The following is a 21,829-nucleotide window of genomic DNA, read 5'->3' on the forward strand; positions in this document are numbered from 1 at the left end:
AATGCACGGCTGCCCCGCCGGCACTCCACTGCCAGCAACGCCCTCTGGAGCAAGGTTCACATGTCCCTGAGGGTGAAGTGTCGCTCGTGGTGCAGTTTGTCCTGTAACCTCCCTAGCCCTCTGAGTCAGGTGCAGGACCTGCGGGGCCCTGAGGAGATACTCACGGCATCCCGGCTGGTGGACTTCATGATCTCGCTCAGCCCAATGCACACTCCCTGCCTCTCGTCACTCTTCCGAGACCTCAGGCCTTCCTCAAGGATGGGGATGATCTCAGGTAGGATTTTCTCCCCTAACTTCCGGACGAGATCTCCCAGTGTCCTGGCTGCAATCTGTCGGCAGAGCTCAAGTCAGGACATCGACTCCCTGCAAACCCCAGGGCACCCAGTGCACAACTCCAGAATGAGGGCCCTGGAACCTCCCAGATTTTATCCGAGCCAGACTTAACTTTCCCAAATGCTCTTACCCGTGAAGAGCCCCCAAGGTGCTTGCAAAACATGACAAAATAAAATGATCTCTCTGCATCACACACACCTACACAACCTAAAACAAAAGCTGGCACCTTATATATGACCAAGAAACTCATCATGTGCTGCCCAGTCAAGGGCCGAATTCCCTGGATCAAAAACTGTGGCCTAGAAGTCACTTAACCCTCATGCGCTTGCCCAGGAAAGGGGACCCTGAATTTGGAATAAACACTTTAAGGAAAAAACCCATCTCCTCTGAGGCCTCATGCAAACCCTTCTTCAGAGCCAAATACACATCTGCTTGCCAGGGATGGGGGTTGGGAGTGGGCCAAAGAGGACTGGCAGAAGCGATAATCGGCCCCGGTGGGCCTCTCCTCCAGCTGCACCGGCCTTCGTTCAGCCCCTGCTGTTGGCCGCATTCCCGCCCACCTCATGGCTTGTGCACATCCCATCCTGGTATCTCAAGCACTAGTCCCTTAGTCCAGAACAGTCTTTCATCACCTCCCCACCCATTAATGCTCACTCATCGTTCATCTTCAAGCATCACTTCTTCTGAGAAGGCTTCCCTGACCCCCAGCTGGCTGACCTGTTATAAGCATTGGCAGTGCCACATAGCACTTGCCATAGTTGCATTTTCCATCTGTTTTTGTGATTATTTGATTAACATTCATCTCCTCTACCAGACTATAGCTCCACGAGGCTGCCTTTCTTCTCCACTATCTCCCCAGGTCTTGGGCCCCTGCTTAGCACATAGTAGATGATAAATATTTGTTGAATAACTAAGTAAATAAATAAATGCTCCCGTGTTAGATAGGGGACCCTAGGGGCTCTCCCATTCTCTGCAGGCATCAGAGGCTGCTTGGTCAGAAGCAAGGCCTGTGAAACTTACCGTTCTCTTATCTGCACAAGTGCTGGCCAGGAAACCCAGCAGGAGCCCAAAGAGGGTGGGCAGGATCTCACGCAAGGTGCGGGGGGTGTTGGAGACCACAATCTTCCAGACGTGCAGCGATGCTTGCCGCACAACCAGCTGGGTGTCAGAGCGGCCCATGTACAGGCCTGCCAACACCCGGTTCCGCCGATCTACCCCCAGGGCAGTGATGATTGCCTGCAGCAGTGGAAAGAAGCAGAGAACACGAGGTGGTGAAGCCTCCACAGTGTGAGTGCCAGGGAGTCTCCCTACCATCAGCAGAGGGAGGAAAATCAAAACAAGGCATGCACCTTGTTGGACTGGGCAGTTCCAAAGTTATCATCTTCAGAGGCAGTTTCTGTGGTCATCTTCCCAGTGACTCCTGAGATGTGGAACAGGAGATCCCCAAGGAGCTGAACAGAGCTGAACCTGAGAAGGAGGCCAAGAACAGAGTCACACGGTCGCAGGAGGATGTCTCAGTGCACAACCAAGCACTGGACAGAGAAGAGACTACAAGGAAATGTACCCAAAACACTCATGGTGGTTCTCTTAGAACAGGAGAGGTCACAGATGATACTCATTTCTTTACAGTCTCCCACATATGTTCCTTCCAAGTTATCTACTAATGAACATCACTTTAATAATAAAAAAGGACATGGGCTTCCCTGGTGGCACAGTGGTTGAGAGTCCGCCTGCCGATGCAGGGGACACAGGTTCGTGCCCAGTCCAGGAAGATCCCACATGCCGCGGAGCGGCTGGGCCTGTGAGCCACGGCCGCTGAGCCTGCGCGTCCGGAGCCTGTGCTCCGCAACAGGAGAGGCCACAGCAGTGAGAGGCCCGCGTACAGCAAAAAAAAAAAAAAAAGGACATTTTTAAAAAGCAGATACGAAAATTTCTATAATAAAGTTATTAAAAAGAGAGAAGAGAGCACAGAGGGAAGTATTAACAAGAAACCAGGAATGTGGATCATCAGAACTACAGACATAAGGAGAGGCCTAGAAGGATAAACTTCGTTTCTCTTCAAATTAAATTAGATTTATTGTTTTTAATGATTACAGAAATATCATATTGAAACTGAAAATTCAAACAATACAAAAAAATACAAAGAGAGTGTAAACAATCACCCAGACTCCCAGCACCCAGGCAACCACTCTGACGCTCCGGTGACACCCTTGTACACATCACCCTCCCACATGCCATGTGTGAAGTGGGCCTGCACCACATACACCGGGCCACGGCCCGCACCTTTCCATCAACAATAGGTCGAGGAGCTTTCTGTGTCAGCTGACAAAGTCCTTATGCCATTCTTTGTAATGTGGCCAAATCAAAGTTCATGGTGTGGATGTGCGATGACTTTTTTAAACCTACCTTCAGTTTTTCAAATGATAAACAATACCACAACAAACATCCTTCCAAATACATCTTTAAGCACTTGACTAAATATGTCCTTGCAATAAAATCCTAGAAGTAGAATTTTCAGATTAAAAAGCATTCGCATTTAAAATTTTGACACAAACTGAAGGACTGAATAGAGAAAACTTTTTAGAAGAGAATCAGAATTGAAGGCACTGCTATGGGATACCGGAGTTACAAAATGGTTAAAAGTGAGAGTTTTGGGCAACATTTTGCTTTTCATTTCTCAGTTCCCCAAACACAGAAGCATGGCTACTAGGTCCTCCCACCTGAGTTCTCACCTTATTCTCCAGAGGTCGTCAAAGAGGCCTTGCTCCAGCTGGGGCAGCAGCAGGGCTATGGCCGTCTCGGCGTACATGGAGATGACCCGCTGGCCCGCACGCAGGGCGGTGTCACGCACAAACTCGTTCTCATCAGCAAGAGCCTGTGCACGCAGAGGGTGGGTCAGCCAGAACTGCCTCCCCCTAGGCACCCAAACCCGAGGAAATGGGACTCCCTGAGGAGCAGGATGAGGACTCCTGCCACCCAGCCCCAATTGGCGGGAAGCCCTAGCTCTCTGGGAGGGCGCATGTGTCCTGCCCTCCTCAGTAATTCTATCCTCAGCATTGTCGCTGGTGCCTACTTTGAGGATACAGGGGATGATGGGCCCCACATAAGGAGTGAACTTGTCCCCGAAGGTGATGGGCAGGTAGTTGAACATCATGATATAGCCATCTCGGACGTGGGGTGCAATGTCCACTTTGCTGGCTGTAGCCACAATTTCCGGCATCAGCTTCTCCAACTTCTCCACCCCCAAGCCAGCCATGACCTCGGCCAACCCTGAAAGAAAGGGACAGAATGAGCCCACCAGATCTAAGGGTCCCAAGAGGGCACTGCCGGCCTGGCCCCTGGGCCCGCCCTGCCTCACCCTGCGCAGCGCCTGAGCGATCCACAGAGCTCTGCTCATAGGTCAGTGTCTCCATCAGCCACGGCAGCAAGTCCTCAAAGCATGACTCCCCCATGCCCTTCACCATGGCTCCAAGAGCCTTTGCAGACACCGTCCGCACCTGTCAGGTAACCAAGAGCAGGGATGGCGAGGAGATGTGGCTCAAGACCAGGTGACCATGCAGGAGCAAGGCGGGGTCCCCTAGGGTCTCCCTCCCTTTACCAGACAGACACAAATGCAGCTTATAGGGAATTCTTAGGAATCAATTTTCTGGAACTGGGCTAAAATAACGAGCTCCTGCCCCCTCTCCTCCCAGACTCACCTCAGGTACAGGGTCCAAAAGAGAAGCTTTCAGACCAGGCGTCACGCTTGGCAGGTAAGGAGCCAAGTCCTGCAAGAACAGAAGAGGTGGCTCAGCGGAGGCCCAATTCCGGCTTTCTCCAGCCCTGATTCACGGTGGACCCTGACTACACCATTCTGCTGACTAGGAGCGCTCACAGGGGTGCTTGTCACTGGCAAAGAACCCCCACCACTCCCACCGGTTCCTTGAAGGCCCGTGTGATTGCTCAGGGAAACCTACGAGGGACCCCAGGCCCATCCTCAAGAGGTCGAGTGAGCCCCCAGATGCAGTTCAATGCTCTTCCTCCTCCTGAGACCAAGGGCTGCCCACCCTCGGGAATCTAGGAAATTCTTTTGGCACTCCTTTCAGAATTGCATTATCATCTTTTCACTCTCTTCACCTTAAAAGGTTTATGTCTCTTGATACGGCATTCAGCTTTCAGAAACAGTTTTAAATATAGAAAAAGCCTTATGTTCACTGCACCATCATTTAAAATAGCAAAAAACCTTGGACACTATATGACCAACAATAGAATTATATAAGTTATGATATATAAACTCGTTGGAATATTACATAACTATTAAAAACTCAGTTTTATGAATAACTTGCTATAACTTGGAAATACATTTATACTTGGAAATATTTTTTACATGTAATTTAAAAACATTAACAATAATTATTTTAGCTTTTGGAGGGCTATGGATAAAATTTTTTGGTTTTCCAACTATCCCAAATTTCCTAGGATTGACTAACTTTCGCACTTTATCTCTTGTGCCCATAGCCTCAGCAAGCAAAGCAGAGCTGTGGTAGTGAGATCACACATCCAAGCCCCTAGGAGCAAGTAAACAAACAAACAAAGTAAATCTCCCAAACTAGGCTAATTTCCTCTGAGAGGCTTACAGAAGCAAATGCTTTCGACAAGAAAACACTGCAAGCAGTCAAAGCAGCAGCCGGTTTCCCAACACTCCTGAAAGGTCAAAGGTGAGGCTGGACCTTTCCTCCCTGTCAATCTATAAAAGGAGCCCAGGGGCTTTCCTGGTGGCCCAGTGGTTGAGAGTCCGCCTGCCGCTGCAGGGGACACGGGTTCGTGCCCCGGTCCGGGAAGATCCCACATGCTGCGGAGCGGCTGGGCCCGTGAGCCACGGCCGCTGGGCCTGCGTGTTCGGAGCCTGTGCTCCACAGCGGGAGAGACCACAACAGTGAGAGGCCCACGTACCGCAAAAAAAAAAAAAAGGAGCCCAGTAACACAGGCCTCACCTGGGGGCTGAGCTAGTAAGGACTTGTATTGCTATGTTCTGGAAGATGACGAGAGCCTAGATTTCTACCCTCCACCCACCAGTGGTCCATTTCTCCCCCCAAATATAATCAGGGATCAAATGCTCATAGCTCTCCTGTGTCTATTGTCAGTAGGGACTCTGTGCCCTAAACCAGCATCCACTGGTCTGTCCTGTACGAGCCCCAGATAGGCTGATACCTTCTGGTCTGTCAGGGAGTACATGTTGCCAATGATCTGGGCTGCCATCTTCCGTGTGTCCGTGGAACGGTCCTGGAAGGCTCTCTGGACAATGGGCATGATGAGGGCCAGGGACGGGGCATCAATGAAGTGGACAAACTTGGTGTCCAGCAAGGTCTGCAAGCACTTCTGGGTCTTCCGAGAGGGGTCCGTCAGGGCATCCAGCAGGACTGGGGCAATGGCTGCATGTCCAAACAAGAGAGAGGCTGCTTTGTACAAGTCTATGGTGGGGCAAATCTGCTGGATCCCCAGCACTAGAGGGGGCCAAAAGAGAAGGGAGTCCAAGGTCACCCCTCCCTAGAGCCCCGCAAATCGCCAACTGAGGAAGCCAGCCTGTCTGCAAAGAGCAATTCTATTCTTGCTCCCCCAGAGGAAGCGGTGTGGGGACGGCAGCCATCACCCCTTTGCACTGCACAGTTGTGGTCTGGTGGGGCACCTGCGGGCTAGCTTCAATGGCACTGAGCTGCAGCCTCAGCGCTGGGCCTCCGTGGGAGAGCTACTTGGACAACATGGATCTTATCCTGGAAGCAGCAACCCAAAGTGGTTTTGTGAAAAAACAGTTTGGAGACACCAAAGGCCCCTGAACCAGTGGTGGGAGTGAAGCACACAATACTCAGAGCAGCTAAGCCCAGATACAACAAGCTCTCAAAAGTTCAGCACCATCAGCCCAGCAGAAGGAATTCCAAGAGGAATACCTGGCTTATCTTTTCCACAAACCCAGGGAATTCAACAACTACAAAGACACATGCTGGTCAAGACTTTTAAGAGAATTCCTGGTGGTCCAATGGTTAGGACTCAGTGCTTTCACTGCCAGGACCCATGTTCAATCCCTGGTCAGGCGACTAAGATCACGCAAGCCAAGCATGCAGACCAAAAAAAACCAACAACAACAGAAAACAACAACAACAACAACAAAAAACTAATAACCCAGTTAAAAAATGGGCAAAGGATTTGAATAGACAGTTTTCGAAAAAAGATATGCAAATGAAAAATAAGCACATGAAAACATGTTCCACATCATTAGTCATTAGGGAAATGCAAATCAAAACCACAATGAGATGCCACTTCGCACCCAGTAGGATGGCTGTAATCAAAAAGACAGACAATAACAGAGGTGGCAACTGGAACTCGCATACACTGCTGCCGGGAATGTCAAATGGTACAGCCACATGGGGTAACAGTCTAGCAGTTCCTCAAAAAGGTAAACAGTTACCACAAGACCCAGCAATTCCATTCCTAGTTATCTAACCAAGAGAACTGAAACCATGCCTACAGGGAAAAAAAAAACAAAAAACCTTGGATACAGATGTTCATAGCAACATTAATAGCCAAAAAGTGGAAACGACCCAAACATCTACCGATTGATGAATAGATAAACAAAATGTGTATACTCATTCACTGGAATACATTATTGGGCCATAAAAGGAAAGAAGTACTGATACATGCTACAGTGTGGATGAACCTTGAAAACATAATGCTAAATGCAAGAAGCTAGACATAAAAGGCCACGTACTGTATGATGCCATTTACATGAAGTGTCCAGAATAGGCAAACTCAGAGACAGAAAATAGATTAGTGGTTGTCAGGGGCTAGAGGTAGGAGGGGAAATGAGGAGTGAATGCTAATGGGTGTGGGGTTCCTTTCTGAGATGATGAAAATGCCCCGGAACTAAACAGCGGTGATACTTACATAATTTTGTGAATATGCTAAAAACCACTAAGCTGTACATTTTTGAGAAGTGAATTTTACATTATACAAACTCGTCAATTAAGAAAAAAAAAAAAGGTCCCAGGCTGGATTCCGAAAATGAAGGCATGCATTTGATAGAGATGAGACTGTTCTGGGCCTCAGAAATCCCCAGGGGTGTTGGACATTGTAAACAACAACAAAATGCACATCTACCTATTCATCCCTTAAAAAACAAAAACAAAAACCCATCATCTTCTGAATGAAAACAAATCTGGAAATACTCAGGCTGAAAAGCACTGAATGGGTACCGATGTTCTATGCTGAAGCTTAAAAATTAACAAGTACAGTACTGGTCAAGGTAGCTGGCTGGGGTTTGTTTCTAGAAATCAATCTTTCCCTAATTACTCAAGAAAGAACCACAGTAAAAAGTAAGCTCCCTAACCTTCCCTCTATCACAGGCCTCCTGGAATGAGAGAGAATAGAAAAGTTCCCCAAAACCTAACACTTTGGATGATGCAGATGTGGTCCAGAGCTTGTCATTTAGTTGTTGACCTCAAGGCTCCCTTAGAGTCAAGCTATTTCTGGGCCAACAACTCAGTTTCCCTACCTGAGCAGTCAACGACTGCTCCAGACCAACAGGAAAACAGACCACTTCCAAACTACTTTCCACTTATTATCGTAGGAAAAGGGCTTCCCCAAATTTAGAGGTTATCTCAATGTGAACATATCTGTCCTCAGAGGGCCTAAGCTGAATGGGTGCATGTTCCCTGCAGTGTCCAGGGATGGGAGGAGGAACTGGGGCCAGTGCCCTCGTGGGAGAGGCATACCCAGGATCTCCGGGTTCCTGATGACGGAGCCAATTTGCCTGAGCGCCTGCTGTCCGGCCTTCTGCACTTTGACGTGGGAGTCGGTGAGCACCTCCGTGAGCTTGGGCACGATGTTGGGTAGGCAGGACGACAGCTGCTTAGGAGCACAGTACGCCATCGCCCCAAGCAATTCCACCGACCCTGCAGACGGCAGACACACGCCCAGCATGAAATCACTGAGCACAGGTTGGCAAGTCGCCTGGGCTGGCTGCCCGGGCAAGGGACACGCGGCCCGCTCCTCTGCAGACTGCTCCAGCAGTCCCGGGAAGAGGGCACAGGGCCTGGCTCCAGCCAAGCAAGCAAAATGCTCCTGAGGCCTGCTGAGACTGGGAGCCTGGGCGGGAGGCTGGGCAGTGCTGGGGAGACTGGCCAGACCTGGCTTAGAGCTGACAGTGATCCAAGGTCAATTCACTGAATTTCTCTGGCCTCAGTCTCCTCATCCACAAATGAGGAGACTGATTAAGATTGTGATTTTTCAAGATGTAGGGGGAAGCCTGAAGGACTGAGGAAGAAGCCCCAATGCTGACCCTCCGCAAATCTGAGCAACTCTGTTTTACAAATTAGGATTCCAAATAAGATTACATTTCTTAAAAAGGGTTTTTGGGACTTCCCTGGTGGCGCAGTGGTTAAGAATCTGCCTGCCAACGCAGGGGACATGGGTTCAACCCCTGGTCCGGGAAGGTCCCACATGCCGTGGAGCAACTAAGCCCGGCCCATGCGCCACGACTACTGAGCCTGCGCTCTAGAGCCCACGAGCCACAACTACTGAGCCCATGCCACGACTACTGAAGCTTGTGCACCTAGAGCCCGTGCTCCACAACAAGAGGAGCCACCGCATGAGAAGCCCACGCACTGCAACGAAGAATAGCCCCTGCTCGCTGCAACTACAGAAAGCCCGCGCGCAGCAACAAAGACCCAACACCACCAAAAATAAAATAAAAATTGATTCTTTAAAAATTAATTTAAAAAAGGCAGTTTAATGGTGGGGGGAAAGGCTTTAAAATCACAGACCTAGCCACAGACAAGCCTTAAAGCTCTGGGATTTCCTGACTTAGGTCTGTGGCTCCTGTGAGAGGCCTGTTCTTTGCAAGAAAGCACACAAATTAATAAAGGAATGAGCTGCCTAACCAGAGTCTTGGCCTCATCCCTGGGCTGGGGAGCACACACAGCACAAGAGCTGTGGCTCTGGACCCCTGTGAGGGCAGTTTTCAGAACAGGAAGTTGAGACAGAGACCCAGAGGGAGCGGCCTTACCGGCTTTGGTCCTCCAGGATTCCTCCTCCAGGGCCGCCAATAAGGAAGGGAGCACCAGCTTCACCCCATGAGCGCTCAGGTTGCTCATCACAGCCTTGGCACAGTCATCTGCAGCCTCAAGGGAGGAGAAAAGATGTTCAGGGGCCTCCTCGGCTATGCGAGGGTCAAGGCCTGATGCTGGACCGAGGGTTCTCCTGGTGACCAACGCTCACTGGGGGGTCTACTGCGTCAGACCCTGTGCCCAGGCCCGCAGACACAGCTGAGCAGGAGAAACGTGGTTTCTCACCTCACAGGGCTTCAGTACTTCACTGGGAACCAGGGGAGTCCGTACCAGTAACCAGTGTCCAAGATGCGGGCAGAGGGCTTGACAGCAGCAGGGGCCTCGAACCACTGCCAGTCATTCCCAAGTGCAGCCTCGGGACTTACCTCACGCACGTACTGGTTCCCATCCCCGAAGCACAGCAGCAGATGGGGCAGCACATGAACCACGTACGGCTCGAAGAGCTTCCCCAGCATAGTGCAGAGCATCTCGAAGGCAAAGAGCGCTCCTGGGGGAGAAGGCAGGACGGCTGGGAACAGGATGTCCTCTCGGGGCAGCCACAGGGCAAGCTCCCCACCACCGCCTCACCCTCTGGAAACACTCAGGGCAGCTGTGGGACTAAAGTGGCTGCCTCGTGAGGGAGCAGCCCCTGTCCCTCCCCTGAGCAGAAAGGAGGTGAGAACAGGGAGCACTAACAGCTAGAATGGCGAGTCTCTCTCAGCTGAGGGTGTTGCTGAGTTAGAAAAAAGGAAGTCCAGGCCACATCAGCAAGGATGGGATGGAATGGCTCACAGACAGCTGCCCCCCTGCAGCACACACACAAACTCCAGCCTTCAGCAGGGGAGGAAAAGCCAGATTCCCTCCTCTGGCAGCCATGGGGACTGACCTCCCACGCTGGGCGGCACCGAGCTTGGAGACACTCACCCTCTCGGCGGCGAAAGTTCTTCTTGTCCTGGATGGCATCAGTCAGCGCAGCCATCATCTCCTGCTGCTTCAGCGACAGGATGCCCAGGCCCTTGACCAGGCCCGCCAGCCCGTAAGCAGCCCCTTTGCGCTCAGCGTACTTGTCTGACTCCAGCAGCTGCTGCATCAGCCTCTGGATCATCCCTCCAGCGTCCTCCTTGATGGCGGGGACGAGGGGCGGCAAGCAGCTGGCCACGGATTCCTGGACCTGGGGGAGGGGCCCGCCGCGTCAGTGCTGCAGCTCAACCACAGCCAGGCCCTGGCAGCCGATGCAGTCTTCCACAGCACCTCACCCCCAGATGTCCCCCAGCCCCATCTCAGCCACCGCCTGTCAGACCACACAGAGCATCGGAAAGGCAGATGGTGGTACAAGCTCATGCCTGACCCGCATTCCGTCAGGGTGCACGCTACATCTGTTAGCCAGGAGAGCATCAGCCATTACGGTGCTATTTCTGGTCTGAAGAGAGAACCTAGGCCTGGGCAGGTGGGGTAAAACCTCAGGAAGATTAAACCCACTAACAGAGAAAGATCCAGAGAGAAGCATGCTACCGTGCCTCCTTAAAAACAGTCCGTCTCTCAGTTTTCAAATTTGTCAGTCACAGGGAAATGGGGCTGGGCCTTACAGGGCCAGGTCCAAATCAAGCAGTCCCCAAAGATGCTGTCAGTCGTCTTCCAGCCACAGCTCATGAAGCCCGACCAGGGCAGCGAGGCAGTCTGCAGCCAGGGGCCTGGGCAGGAAGCTTGGGAGGCCAGGTACTCTGACAGACTATTTGACCATAATTCAGTAAACCTGTGGTTTTCAACTGTGCCTTTGAGGAGGACACTCTGGGTTGTCCGAAATGCAAGTCACAGAAAATACGTGTAAATGTGTTTTTCAAATAAGAGAAAAAAAAAAAAAATCCTTTGCACTGTGGCTTGGAGGCTGCATCACAAGGCCCCCAAAACATACAACTAACACAGGGAGAGGATCAGGAAAAGGCTAACACATCAAGAACGATTCTTTTTTTTTTTTTTTAAACCTCTATCCCCAGGGACAGGTTTACTCTAAATGCAAAAAATGACTCTTAGAGGGCTTCCCTGGTGGTGCAGTAGTTGGGAGTCCGCCTGCCGATGCAGGGGACGCGGGTTCCTGCCCCAGTCCGGGAAGATCCCGCATGCCGCGGAGCGGACGGGCACGTGAGCCATGGCCGCTGAGCCTGCGCGTCCGGGGCCTGTGCTCCACAGCAGGAGGGGTCATGGCGGTGAGAGGCCCGCGTACCGCAAAAAATAAATAAATAAGTGACTCTTAGAAAATGAGTAGAAAAAATGAAAACATCTAAGAGGTCTACTAGAACAAAGTAACAAACTAACTCCCCCTCCAGAGGTGGGTATTCCTGACTATAAACCAGGCTGTCCCGAGACGAGATGACTCCTCGCAGAGATCTGGGCCTTCTGGACCCTGATACCCGACACTGTCCCTAGCATCCCACTGCCCACCCACAGTTGGGGCCCCAGGCCAGGGGGCAGGTACCTGTTGGGAGGGGGTGGAGAGAGCGGCGATGAGCTTGGCGACAATAGGCTTCACTTTGGGGTCGCTCTTTTCCAGGTGCTTGGCTAGAGAGCCCATCAGGACCACCACGCTCTGCCGCACAGCGTCATAGCTGGCATCATTGGGTGCGTTCTTCAGGAACTCCTCAAACACCGGCAGCAGCGAGTTGACGTTCTCCTGGAAAGCCAAGAGCTCCCGGAGCCGCACATCAGCCCATAGGCTGTGCCTGGGGATGACGGTCTCTGCCCCAGGACCAAGCCCAAGTCTGGCTCTGGGACAGGCATCCTAACAAGCTAGCCAGCAGTGCCAGCGGGTTTCCCAGTTTTCTGGCAGGACTGCAGCAGACTTAGAAGAATTTAACACCCTTTTGGGGGGTCTTTATGACTCAAAAGAAATACAAATGGAATTTTCCACGGGGGCTAGTGCCCTGCCAGGATTTCGAGCACTCAGCATCCCTGTGGCACCACTGCTCAGCCCACCTTGGCCCAGCTTTCTCCCCACCTCCTCAGCTAGCTGAAATCTTTTACCTTCCCATGCGTGTTGAGCGTCTCAAGGGCTGCATCTAACATGCACTTCCGGACATCTGGGTTTCGGTCGTTGAGGGCATCAGGGACAAAAAATTGAAAGAGTGGCTTCACCTGAGAACTGTCCAAACACTGGGAGAGCTTGTTCAGGGCCAAAGCCAAGCCACACCTAGGAAAGAAGGGGGAGCATGTCAGGGGGGCAAGGGCAAGCCAGAGGCCTCCTCCCCTGCTGGTGGCACCTATCCCAGTATGTCACTAGGAGAGTGAGCCTGCCAACAGCAAACACTGCTGCAGGGGCAGAGCACGACACGGAGCCCAATGCCCTGTGCTTACCCGCTGCTGTGCCCACTGGTTTGGGAACGGGCCACTTGTAAAACAGAGACCTCCTATCCGCCCAGAGTTTACCTCCTACAGGGTGACCTCGGAGAGGGGACCGGCTCTGCCTCTGTTTCCCCATGTGTGAGTGCATCGCCTACCCCTCTCCCTCCAGGGGAGGAGGAAAGGGAGGTGAAGGAACCAGATGTGAAGGCATTCAGAAGTGGACATACTCTACAAAGGCTAAGTACTATTATTCTCTCAGCTACAGCAGTAAGGAGGGGCCCAGGGACCTCTATAGAAACAGAGTCCCCCAGAGGAAAGGAGAAACATGTCGTCTAGCTAGCCAGGAGGAGCCAGAACGTGAACTCAGGTCTCTGACTCAGAGGGAGGCCTTGCTGTTTCCCTCCGCTGATCCATTATCCCATGCTGCCTCTTCACAGCACCCAGCCCAGCCAACCTGCCACACCTCAGAAAGCACTGAGTGGTACAAGGCTGAAGCAGCTGTTATACCTGGCTTCCCACTGATCTGGAGGAGATTCTGAGATAACTCGTCCCAAAGCATCCAGCACCGGGGGCGGCCGCTGCAATAGACAGGGTGATCAATGCACTGCAGTGCTCTCTCCAGTAAAGCCAGTGACCCAGGTGAGACGGGAGATGAGGCACAAGCCACCCTGAGCCACAGTGTGGCTCCTGTTTGGAGCAGGTGGGAGGCTGAACAGGGTCCAACCCACCCTCACACACCCAGACTGCATCGCGGTGCACAGACGACTCACATAGAGCTTCTCCTGGTAAATCTCCATAAGCCTGCCCATAACCTCCGCCGCCTGCCGCTGGTAACGCGCCACTGCTTGGGAGAGGGCTTCGGCCCCGGCCTGCCTCACAGCTGCCTCGTGATAGATGACGTCATCGATGAGCAAGGAGCAGAGGTCTGGCTGCAGATCTAGGCCCATGGTTGACCAGAGCCTGTAGCAAACCAAAGGTGGAGGTGGTCAGACAAGGATCTGCAGCACAGGCCCTGCCAAACCCGACCACCCGACCCTTTTTCCCTCTGTAGGCTGAGCACGCTGGGTCCAGTTATTTCACGAGGGGAAAGAGAACAGAGCAGGAAAACCAGCCTTCCGACGGCTCTCACCTCTCTGCCAGCTTCCGGATCTCCTCCTCCTTGTCAAACTTGACCACCCAGAGCCTCCGTAGAAGGTTCAGGCCGTTCTTCTCATCAGTATCAGGCGCTGGCAATACCATGTGGAGTTCCAACAGCCCCTGAGAGGGGGTGGGATCACACCTTGTGAGGCATGACCTTTGGGAAGAGCCTCTGACCTGCCCCCCACCACCCTGCCTCCCTCTAGGGCTGAACTGTCCAAGACGCAGCCACCAGCCGCACGTGGGTCTCCACAGTGAAATCATTTAAAACAAACTCTAAGTTTTTCAGCTGCACCAGCCACATTTCAAGTGCTCAACAGCCATACGCTGGCTGGTGGCTACCACACTGGACAGCACAGATGTATATTTCCAGCCCTGCAGAACATTCCACTGGACAGCGCTGGTTAGGGAGTGCCATGAGTCAGTTCAGCTCATTAGCTGCTCTTCAAAGAGCTTTTCTTTCATGAAATGATGGCATGTAGCAGTAGAATCTTTTCTAACATAAAAATTAAAAATTTAACTCTAAACACGCAAGTCAGACAAAACCTCAGAAAAAGGACATTCCCTTTAAGAAATATTTGCCACATGGCCATTGTTTTTCAAATTTTTACCAAGGACCTGTGAAAACTCTGTCACAGAGCAATAGCAGGAGCCTACAGTCTGGCATTTGGGAATCAATGTCTCATACTCCAAGGGGATCCTTTAGTTTTGGGTCCCAAAGCACCAAGAGAAAGCAAGTATAAGGTAGTAGGTTGAAGAAATGAACCAATCCTGTGAGTTACATCTGTCTATAAAAGTACCAAGATCCACATTCCGTTTTAGAAATTAGGCGAAGTCTTCCGAGGTGAAGAAAAAAAATAGGCAGTAATACATGACAACTGCTTAGCTGTTCCAATTCCTAGAATGACCCCGAACCACACTCTGTGACCTCTCCTCTTTGCCTCCAGGACACACTGGTGCATATGTGCGGCATCTCCCATCGGGGCAGCTCGAACAGGGACACTGAGGGACAAGGGACGCCAAGGTAGCCCCAAGAGGGAGTGGGCACGCACCCGGAGCGCAGTGTCCCGCACACTAGCACAGGGGGACAGCAAGGCACAGAGCAGCACGTCCACCTCCTCCTGCTCTGCAAAGGCACAGCCATCCTTGCCACTGCTGCTGGCACACAGGGTGGTCAGGGCGTCTGAAGCCAGAACCTGAGGAAGACATCCATCCGCTGGGCTCAGTTCCACAAATTTTTTTCCTACTATGGGGCCAGGCAGGGGAGCCAGGTGATGGGCTGAGGGGCCCAGGGAGGAATCTGAACTGAGAATGCCCACCCCACAGCCCTACTTGGGCTCAGACCCCAGCGCCAGGCCAAAGCCAGTGGCAGGACCCAAGCAAAACCCCTCACCAGCTGAGAACAGTCAGGCTGGCTCTCAAAAGCAGCCCCTCTGCCCAAGGCCAGAACTGAGGGCTGAGAGAAGAACTGGGACCTGAGGTTGGGGTCATGAACTGAGTCACAGCAAAAGCCAACTGGGAACCAGATCACCTGCAGTTGGGGAGAGCCTGTGCCGATCACCCAAGTCAGAAGGCGCAGCATGGCCACACGAGGCAGCAACTCTGGGCCATTCTAAGAGAGAACAGAAGGTAAGTCAGGGTGAAGGTCCAGGGAAGGTCTGTAACCAAGTCCGGTGGCACATGAAGCAGCACCCTCTCACCCACAGGGGAACATGCTGGGTCATACTGCTGACTCCACTGTAGAGACCCTGTCAGGTTTACAACTCAATCCACAGGAGCCAACCCCAGTCAACCAGGATCTTCAGGGACTAAAAATAAATAAACTTTTAACCTTGGTTGAAATTCACAGAATATGAAATACAGGTGGCCCATAAACATATGAAGAGATACTGAACCTCACAAGTAAAGTAAAAAAATGTGAAATAAAACATTACACCATTCTTTCACCCATCGTTGGCAAGATTAACACTACGTGAGGTTGTATTAGGATTGGAGAAAAGAAAACGCTTAGTGAGGGTATAGCTCAGAACATGTCACATAACCTAACAATTCCATGCCCAAGAATCTGTCCTATAGAAATGTTCACAGCGTGCAAGGGACATAAATGTACAAGGGGGCACACCATAGCGATGTTCAAAATATGGAAACGTTAGAAACAACCTCAAAATATCAATCAACAAGTAAAAAGTTAACTAAACCATGGTGCACCCACAGCATAGAACCCCATGCAGCCTGTAAAATTAGATCCATGTGACATGGCTCATATGGATCCGGACACCGGAGGAGACCCAGAGAATACAGTCCCATGAAAGAAGCAGTGCAATCCATTTTTGCTTTACTGTGTTTGTGGGTATGAGTTTTGAATGTGCTTTAAAAAAAAAAAAAAGTCCACAAGGGTATAGGCCAAACTGTTAGCAACAGTTACCTCTAGGGAGTGGCATTTCTCTTTTTGCTTCTGTACTGTTGAAATTTTATGCATGCATTACTTTGGCAAATTTTTAGAACATAATCTATTAAAAAGAAAACTCCTCAATGAATGAGCTCCAGTCTCAGAATCATAAGCAAGTCAAAGGGAGAGAGTGATCAGTACTATCTTCTGAGTTAGAAACAAAACAATAAATTAATACAAAATCCTTCAACTTCTTTGGGTCAGAAACTATCAGACACAAGAGACCCATAAGCTTCTGTGAGGTCTTGACAACCGCACTGAATACAACATTTGGCTTCTCTTCACCAATGGTTGCTGCTATAGGTACACGTATATGCTGCACGACCTCCCCCCCCAGAATTGTTCATGGGTCGGGAAGCATCGGAAGCCCCTGCCTCCCCAACGCCCTCAAGCCAAAGGGGAGCCGAGCTCCCCGGGCCAACCTCGTCCACACGCCCTGGCGGGCTGCTGGGTGAGGCCCTCAGCTGGGCGTGGACAGTGAGGATCTGAAGAATCTGGGCCATGCGCTCCTCTTCCTCCTTGCTGTGGTGGGGCATCTCGGTCAGCACCATCTTCAGAAACGGGAAGACTAAGGAGAAGGCTGGCGCGGACAGGGGCACGGCGTCTGTGAGAGCAAGAAGCAGATGGATCCTGTAGGTCGGGCAGGACCCCGAGCATGGCTGCCTCAGTGTCCATCCTCAGGGCAAGTGGGTGGGGGGAAGGCTGGAGGCCCTGACACCCTGAAGCATGTGGCATGACAAGAGGGACGACGGGCAGTAGCCCAGTTCTAAAGCCAATCCTGCTCCTACCCCAAACACTGCCCAGTTCCACAATGTGAGAGTTAAAACAGACAAGGAGCTTCCAACGGCAAGAACTAAACCCTCAGTGGGGGTCACAGTGACTCAGAATACCAGGGACCAGACTCAAAAATCGTCCATCCCCCCTTTTTCAGATGAGGAAATCAAGGCCAGGGAGGGAAGAGACTCACTGGAGGCTACAGCCTCAGGAAGTCCCGGGGGACGGGGCGCCATAGCTCATGCAATCCCTGCACAGTTCACACCGCCTTGTGCCCTTTGTCCGTCCTGTCCCTTACCTGGTTCTCCCTTGCCTGCCCTGCTGGTGATGGTGTGACTGTGCAGCAGGGTCACCGCCCTCTTCACGGCCACTGACAGCTCTTCCTGGCACCATGACTTATCCAGGGCACATTCTGGCTTCAGCAGGCGCAGAGTCACGTGGCTCACCAAAGTTCCTGTGTCCAAGAGAAGGGACCCAGCAGGGGATGACCCTCGCAAAGACACAGAATCTGGCCCAGGTGCAAACCAGGGACCCAGGGCAGGGATGCCATGCCCCTCTGACTTAATAGTAATCAATTCTGCTCTGCCTAAGTATCCTCAACCTAATTTCTCATTTCATCTCCAGGACAGCGCCAAAGGGTAGGCAGGCCGGCAAGGAGATACCCTTCTGACACTAAGGAATTAAAAGTGCGCTGAGGGCTCTCTTGGTGGCGCGGCGGTTGGGAGTCCGTCTGCCGATGCAGGGGACGCGGGTTCGCGCCCCGGTCTGGGAGGATCCTGCATGCCGCGGAGCGGCTGGGCCCGTGGGCCATGGCCGCTGAGCCTGCGCGTCCGGAGCCTGTGCTCTGCAACCGGAGAGGCCACAGCAGTGAGAGGCCCGCATACCGCAAAAAGAAGGGAATGTCAAAAAAAAAAAAGAAAAAAAAAAGTGCGCTGAGAGGAGGCATGAGCCACCCAAGGGTTATTCAGTTGGGAGTTATTCAGCTCTATCCATGTGGTCCTCCCACGTTCCATGCAACAGTTCAGCCAGCCAGGTAATACTTCCGGCAGGTTCTATGTGTACCACCTGACTCCAGCCTCACCCTGAAGGGAACATACCCCTCAGGCTCAAGGTATGTTCACCCTCAAGGTCGTTAAACAACCCATAAAGCGAGGCCTCCACAATTCCCAGCCACCCAACCTGGTCTTTGCTTCTCCACAGCCAACAGAAAGCTAAAGACCACACAGACCTCTGGTCATCCACACGTGGCCGCTCAGGAGCTCTGGGCTACACAGACAGGCCACGTGGCACCAAACCATCCCACTGCCACTGAATTTAAAACTGCTACAGGGCTTCCCTGGTAGCGCAGTGGTTAAAAATCCTCCTGCCAGGGCCTCCCTGGTGGCGCAGTGGTTAAGAGTCCGCCTGCCGATGCAGGGGATACGGGTTCGTGCCCCGGTCTGGGAGGATCCCATATGCCGCGGAGCGGCTGGGCCCGTGAGCCATGGCCGCTGGGCCTGCGCATCCGGAGCCTGTGCTCCGCAACGGGAGAGGCCACAACAGTGAGAGGCCCACATACCGCAAAAAGAAAAAAAATCCTCCTGCCAATGCAGGGGACAGGGGTTCGAGACCTGGTCCAGGGAGATCCCACATGCTGTGGAGCAACTAAGCCCATGTGCCACAACTACTGAAGCTCGCACGTCTAGAGCCCTTGCTCTGCAACAAGAGAAGACACCGCAGTGAGGAGCCCGCGCACCGCAAAGAAGAGTAGCCCCCACTCGCCACAACTAGAGAAAGCCCGCGCACAGCAACGAAGACCCAACGCAGCTAAAAATAAGTAAATAAAGAAGATAAATTTATTAAAAAAAAAAAAAAAAACACTGCTACAGAAAGATCACCGACTAGCATCTAAAAGTTGGCCCTCAGAATGACGACTCAGCAGACAGAACGGGAGAGAGGAGGCGGCACTGTGTGCTCCCAAGGATATGCTGCTTGAGATGCCTGAGGCTGCATCCATAGGAAAACAAGTCAGTAGTCTAAGTCACTGCGTGCCTCCCCACGAGCACTCGGGGGCATCTCTGTCCACCCCCATCCTGCCCCGGGGTCGTGCCCACAGCCAGCCAACAAGGACTAACCCAAAGCCTTGAGCCTAGGGGTCATGACACAGGCAGCTAAGGACAGGAAAGGGTTCTTGATCCTGGGAGCAGCGAGGGGAGATTTCAACAAGGGCAGGAAAGAGTCGACCAGGACAGGGATGTACTGGGTCAGGCCGGACGGGTTCTTGGCCAGGATGGTGTCCAGCAGTCCCAGCGCTGCCTCCAGCTCATTGTCCAGCTGTAAGCAGAGTCACCCCAGAAGGCCAGTCAGTGGGGCCCTGCCCCAGGACAGTGAGGAGCAGGCGGCCCAGCACTCTCGTGGCGCAGGCGTGTGGTGGCAGTGACTTCTTACCTCCTGCAGCCGCCTCCGGATCTGTGCCTCCTTGTCCAGCTGGGCCTGCAACATCTCCTTCTGTTTGCTGGTCAGCTGCACCTCCTCTTTTATGCCTTTCTTCTTCTTTATCTCCTGAAGGGAACAGGCAAAGCAAATCCATCTCCAGGGAAGGGAACTCCCTCCCTCCCACCAAGCAGGGCACGCTCAGCTCCCCAGTCAGCACCAGGACAGCTCTACGTCTGACGTGGCCCCCCCAACCTGCCATGTGGCCTCCCCTAATCCCACAAGTCCACAGCCACCTGGTTTCTACAGAACAGAGAGAGCAGTAGAGAGGCGATTTCTTGCTGGATTCTCTACTAACAAACACAAGAAGGGCCTTTATACGTTAGAGAAATGAAAAGTCCCTCCAGGCGCTGAAAAGCGTATTCTGGTAGCCATGCAGCTTCAGCCTCCCCTCCTGCCAACCCGCCCTACAGACACTCTCTTCCAATATAATCTAAAGCCTTGCAAAGACCGAGAGCACTCATTCATTTGATAAGTCTTTACTTAGCACCTACATGGTGCCAGGCACTGTTCTAGATGCTGGGGAGACCGTGAGAACAAGACCAAGTCTCTATCCTCACAGAGATGACGATCTAGTGGGTGCAGGTAGACCACGAACAGGGAACCAGATACATAAACAAGGTGACTTCAGATCATGACAAATGTTATGAAAGGAATAAATATGATGCATAGCAAATGAGAAGAGGCGTGGGGTCTACTCTGGATAGGGTGGGCAGAGGGGTCCCCTCTCCGCGAAGGGGATATGTGGGCAGAGACGTGGAAGACAAGAAGAACCCAGCCTTGTAAAGACTGAGGGAGGAAAAAAAACAAAAAACAAAAAAACAAAAAACCGAGGGAGGAGCAAACAAAGGCTCTGAGACAGGAAAGAGCCCTGTGTGCTTTGCTCCTGTGAGAACCAGTTCTGTCACTGCCGAATACAGCGATGAACCATGATGCCCCAGTGGCTACACTGTGCCAGGCCCTGTGCCTACTATCAAGAGGACAGATAGGTCCCGGCCTTCCAGGAGCTGGGGGGACAGGCATGGAATCAAGCAACACCACTTAGCAGAGGAAATACGTGAACTACTGCCAGCAGAGAGAAAAATTTGTTTTCCTGGAGTTGGGGGTAGAGAAAGCTACCCGAGAAAGGGCAGATAAAGAGTGTGGCAGGAGGACCCAGGGTCAGTGGGGAGGTCGGAGAAGTGTGCCATGGGTCAGGATGACCCAAGGGACCAGCCTGAGGCCACCCCGTGTGTGAGGCCTCCATGTACCCACCTCCTTCAGCTCCAGCTCGATGATCTGCTCCTTGAAGGAGTAAGCTTTGTTCTCTCGCTTCATGTTGGCCTTTTTTATGCTGTCCTGCTGGGCACTGAAACACCAGAGCAGGTGATCAGCCAGGTTCAAAACAGCCACCAGGCCCTTCAGCCTCCCACCAGCCATAAGACCCCAGCTAGCTTTTAAGTCATATGCACCAGGAAAGTGCTGGATACTGTACATGCTCTTGTATCCCAGGCCTAAGTACTGTGCCTAGAACACAGCAAGCACTCCTCCAATGAACAGATACATTGTTTCATTTACTCCTCACAAGACCCTACAAAGGACACATAGTCTCCATCTGACAGGCACTTCTCTGGTGGTCCAGTGGTTAAGAATCCACCTTCCAATGCAGGGGACGCAAATTCAATCCCTGGTTGGGGAACTAATATCTCACATGCCACGGGGCAACTGAGCCTGCGCACCGCAACTACTGAGCCCGCGTGCTCTAGAGTCCACGTGCCACAACTAGAGAGAAGCCCGTGCACGGCAACCAAGAGGCCACGTGCCGCAGGGAAAGATCCCGCATGCTGCCACGAAAGATCCCGCGTGTTGCAACTAAGACCCGACGCAGCCAAATTAATTAATTATTTTTTTAAAAAAAAAGGAAAAAGAAAAATAGAAAACTAAGGCTTGGGGCTACTGAGCCCATGAGTGGGGGCTCACCTCTGGATGATGGATTTGTCGTACAGCTCCCCGGCAGGGGTCTGCATAATAGCAAACTCCTCCCGTGTCACCTGGCACAGCGCTGGGTTCTGCACAGAAGCGGTGATGGTGCTGATGAGCTGAGGGAGGACCCGGTCTGGGGACAGGATGGAGAGGGAGCCCATGGCATTCACGGAAGACTGCCAGACAAACACAGACACGGTCAGTGTGCGCCACAGCTGGCAATGGAGAGGGGCCCTGCCAGGCCTAAATGCCCCAGGCAACTGGCTCCCCTTCTTCTTGCCACTGCCTG

At 52.3% G+C, this 21,829-nt stretch overlaps 1 protein-coding gene across 1 annotated transcript in view; it reads right to left on the reverse strand.

Moving 5' to 3' along the window:
* Positions 1-21,829, reverse strand: part of GCN1 (GCN1 activator of EIF2AK4) — a 57,341-nt gene that overhangs the window by 11,854 nt on the left and 23,658 nt on the right. The window contains exons 21-45 of the mRNA XM_060119751.1: positions 21,538-21,716; positions 20,833-20,926; positions 19,534-19,647; positions 19,221-19,419; positions 17,405-17,560; positions 16,755-16,936; positions 15,415-15,495; positions 14,936-15,079; positions 13,876-14,003; positions 13,517-13,706; positions 13,254-13,324; positions 12,429-12,594; positions 11,884-12,078; positions 10,335-10,581; positions 9,797-9,918; positions 9,371-9,485; positions 8,079-8,258; positions 5,524-5,744; positions 4,032-4,100; positions 3,692-3,830; positions 3,407-3,603; positions 3,066-3,208; positions 1,683-1,800; positions 1,354-1,569; positions 165-329 (exon numbers count right to left, since the gene is read on the reverse strand). Of these exons, the coding sequence (XP_059975734.1) occupies positions 165-329; positions 1,354-1,569; positions 1,683-1,800; positions 3,066-3,208; positions 3,407-3,603; positions 3,692-3,830; positions 4,032-4,100; positions 5,524-5,744; positions 8,079-8,258; positions 9,371-9,485; positions 9,797-9,918; positions 10,335-10,581; positions 11,884-12,078; positions 12,429-12,594; positions 13,254-13,324; positions 13,517-13,706; positions 13,876-14,003; positions 14,936-15,079; positions 15,415-15,495; positions 16,755-16,936; positions 17,405-17,560; positions 19,221-19,419; positions 19,534-19,647; positions 20,833-20,926; positions 21,538-21,716 (3,831 nt within the window). The remainder of the gene's footprint in view (positions 1-164; positions 330-1,353; positions 1,570-1,682; positions 1,801-3,065; positions 3,209-3,406; positions 3,604-3,691; positions 3,831-4,031; positions 4,101-5,523; positions 5,745-8,078; positions 8,259-9,370; positions 9,486-9,796; positions 9,919-10,334; positions 10,582-11,883; positions 12,079-12,428; positions 12,595-13,253; positions 13,325-13,516; positions 13,707-13,875; positions 14,004-14,935; positions 15,080-15,414; positions 15,496-16,754; positions 16,937-17,404; positions 17,561-19,220; positions 19,420-19,533; positions 19,648-20,832; positions 20,927-21,537; positions 21,717-21,829) is intronic.

This window comes from Mesoplodon densirostris, chromosome 15 (genome assembly GCF_025265405.1).
Source record: "Mesoplodon densirostris isolate mMesDen1 chromosome 15, mMesDen1 primary haplotype, whole genome shotgun sequence".
NCBI classification, from domain to species: Eukaryota; Metazoa; Chordata; class Mammalia; order Artiodactyla; family Ziphiidae; genus Mesoplodon; species Mesoplodon densirostris.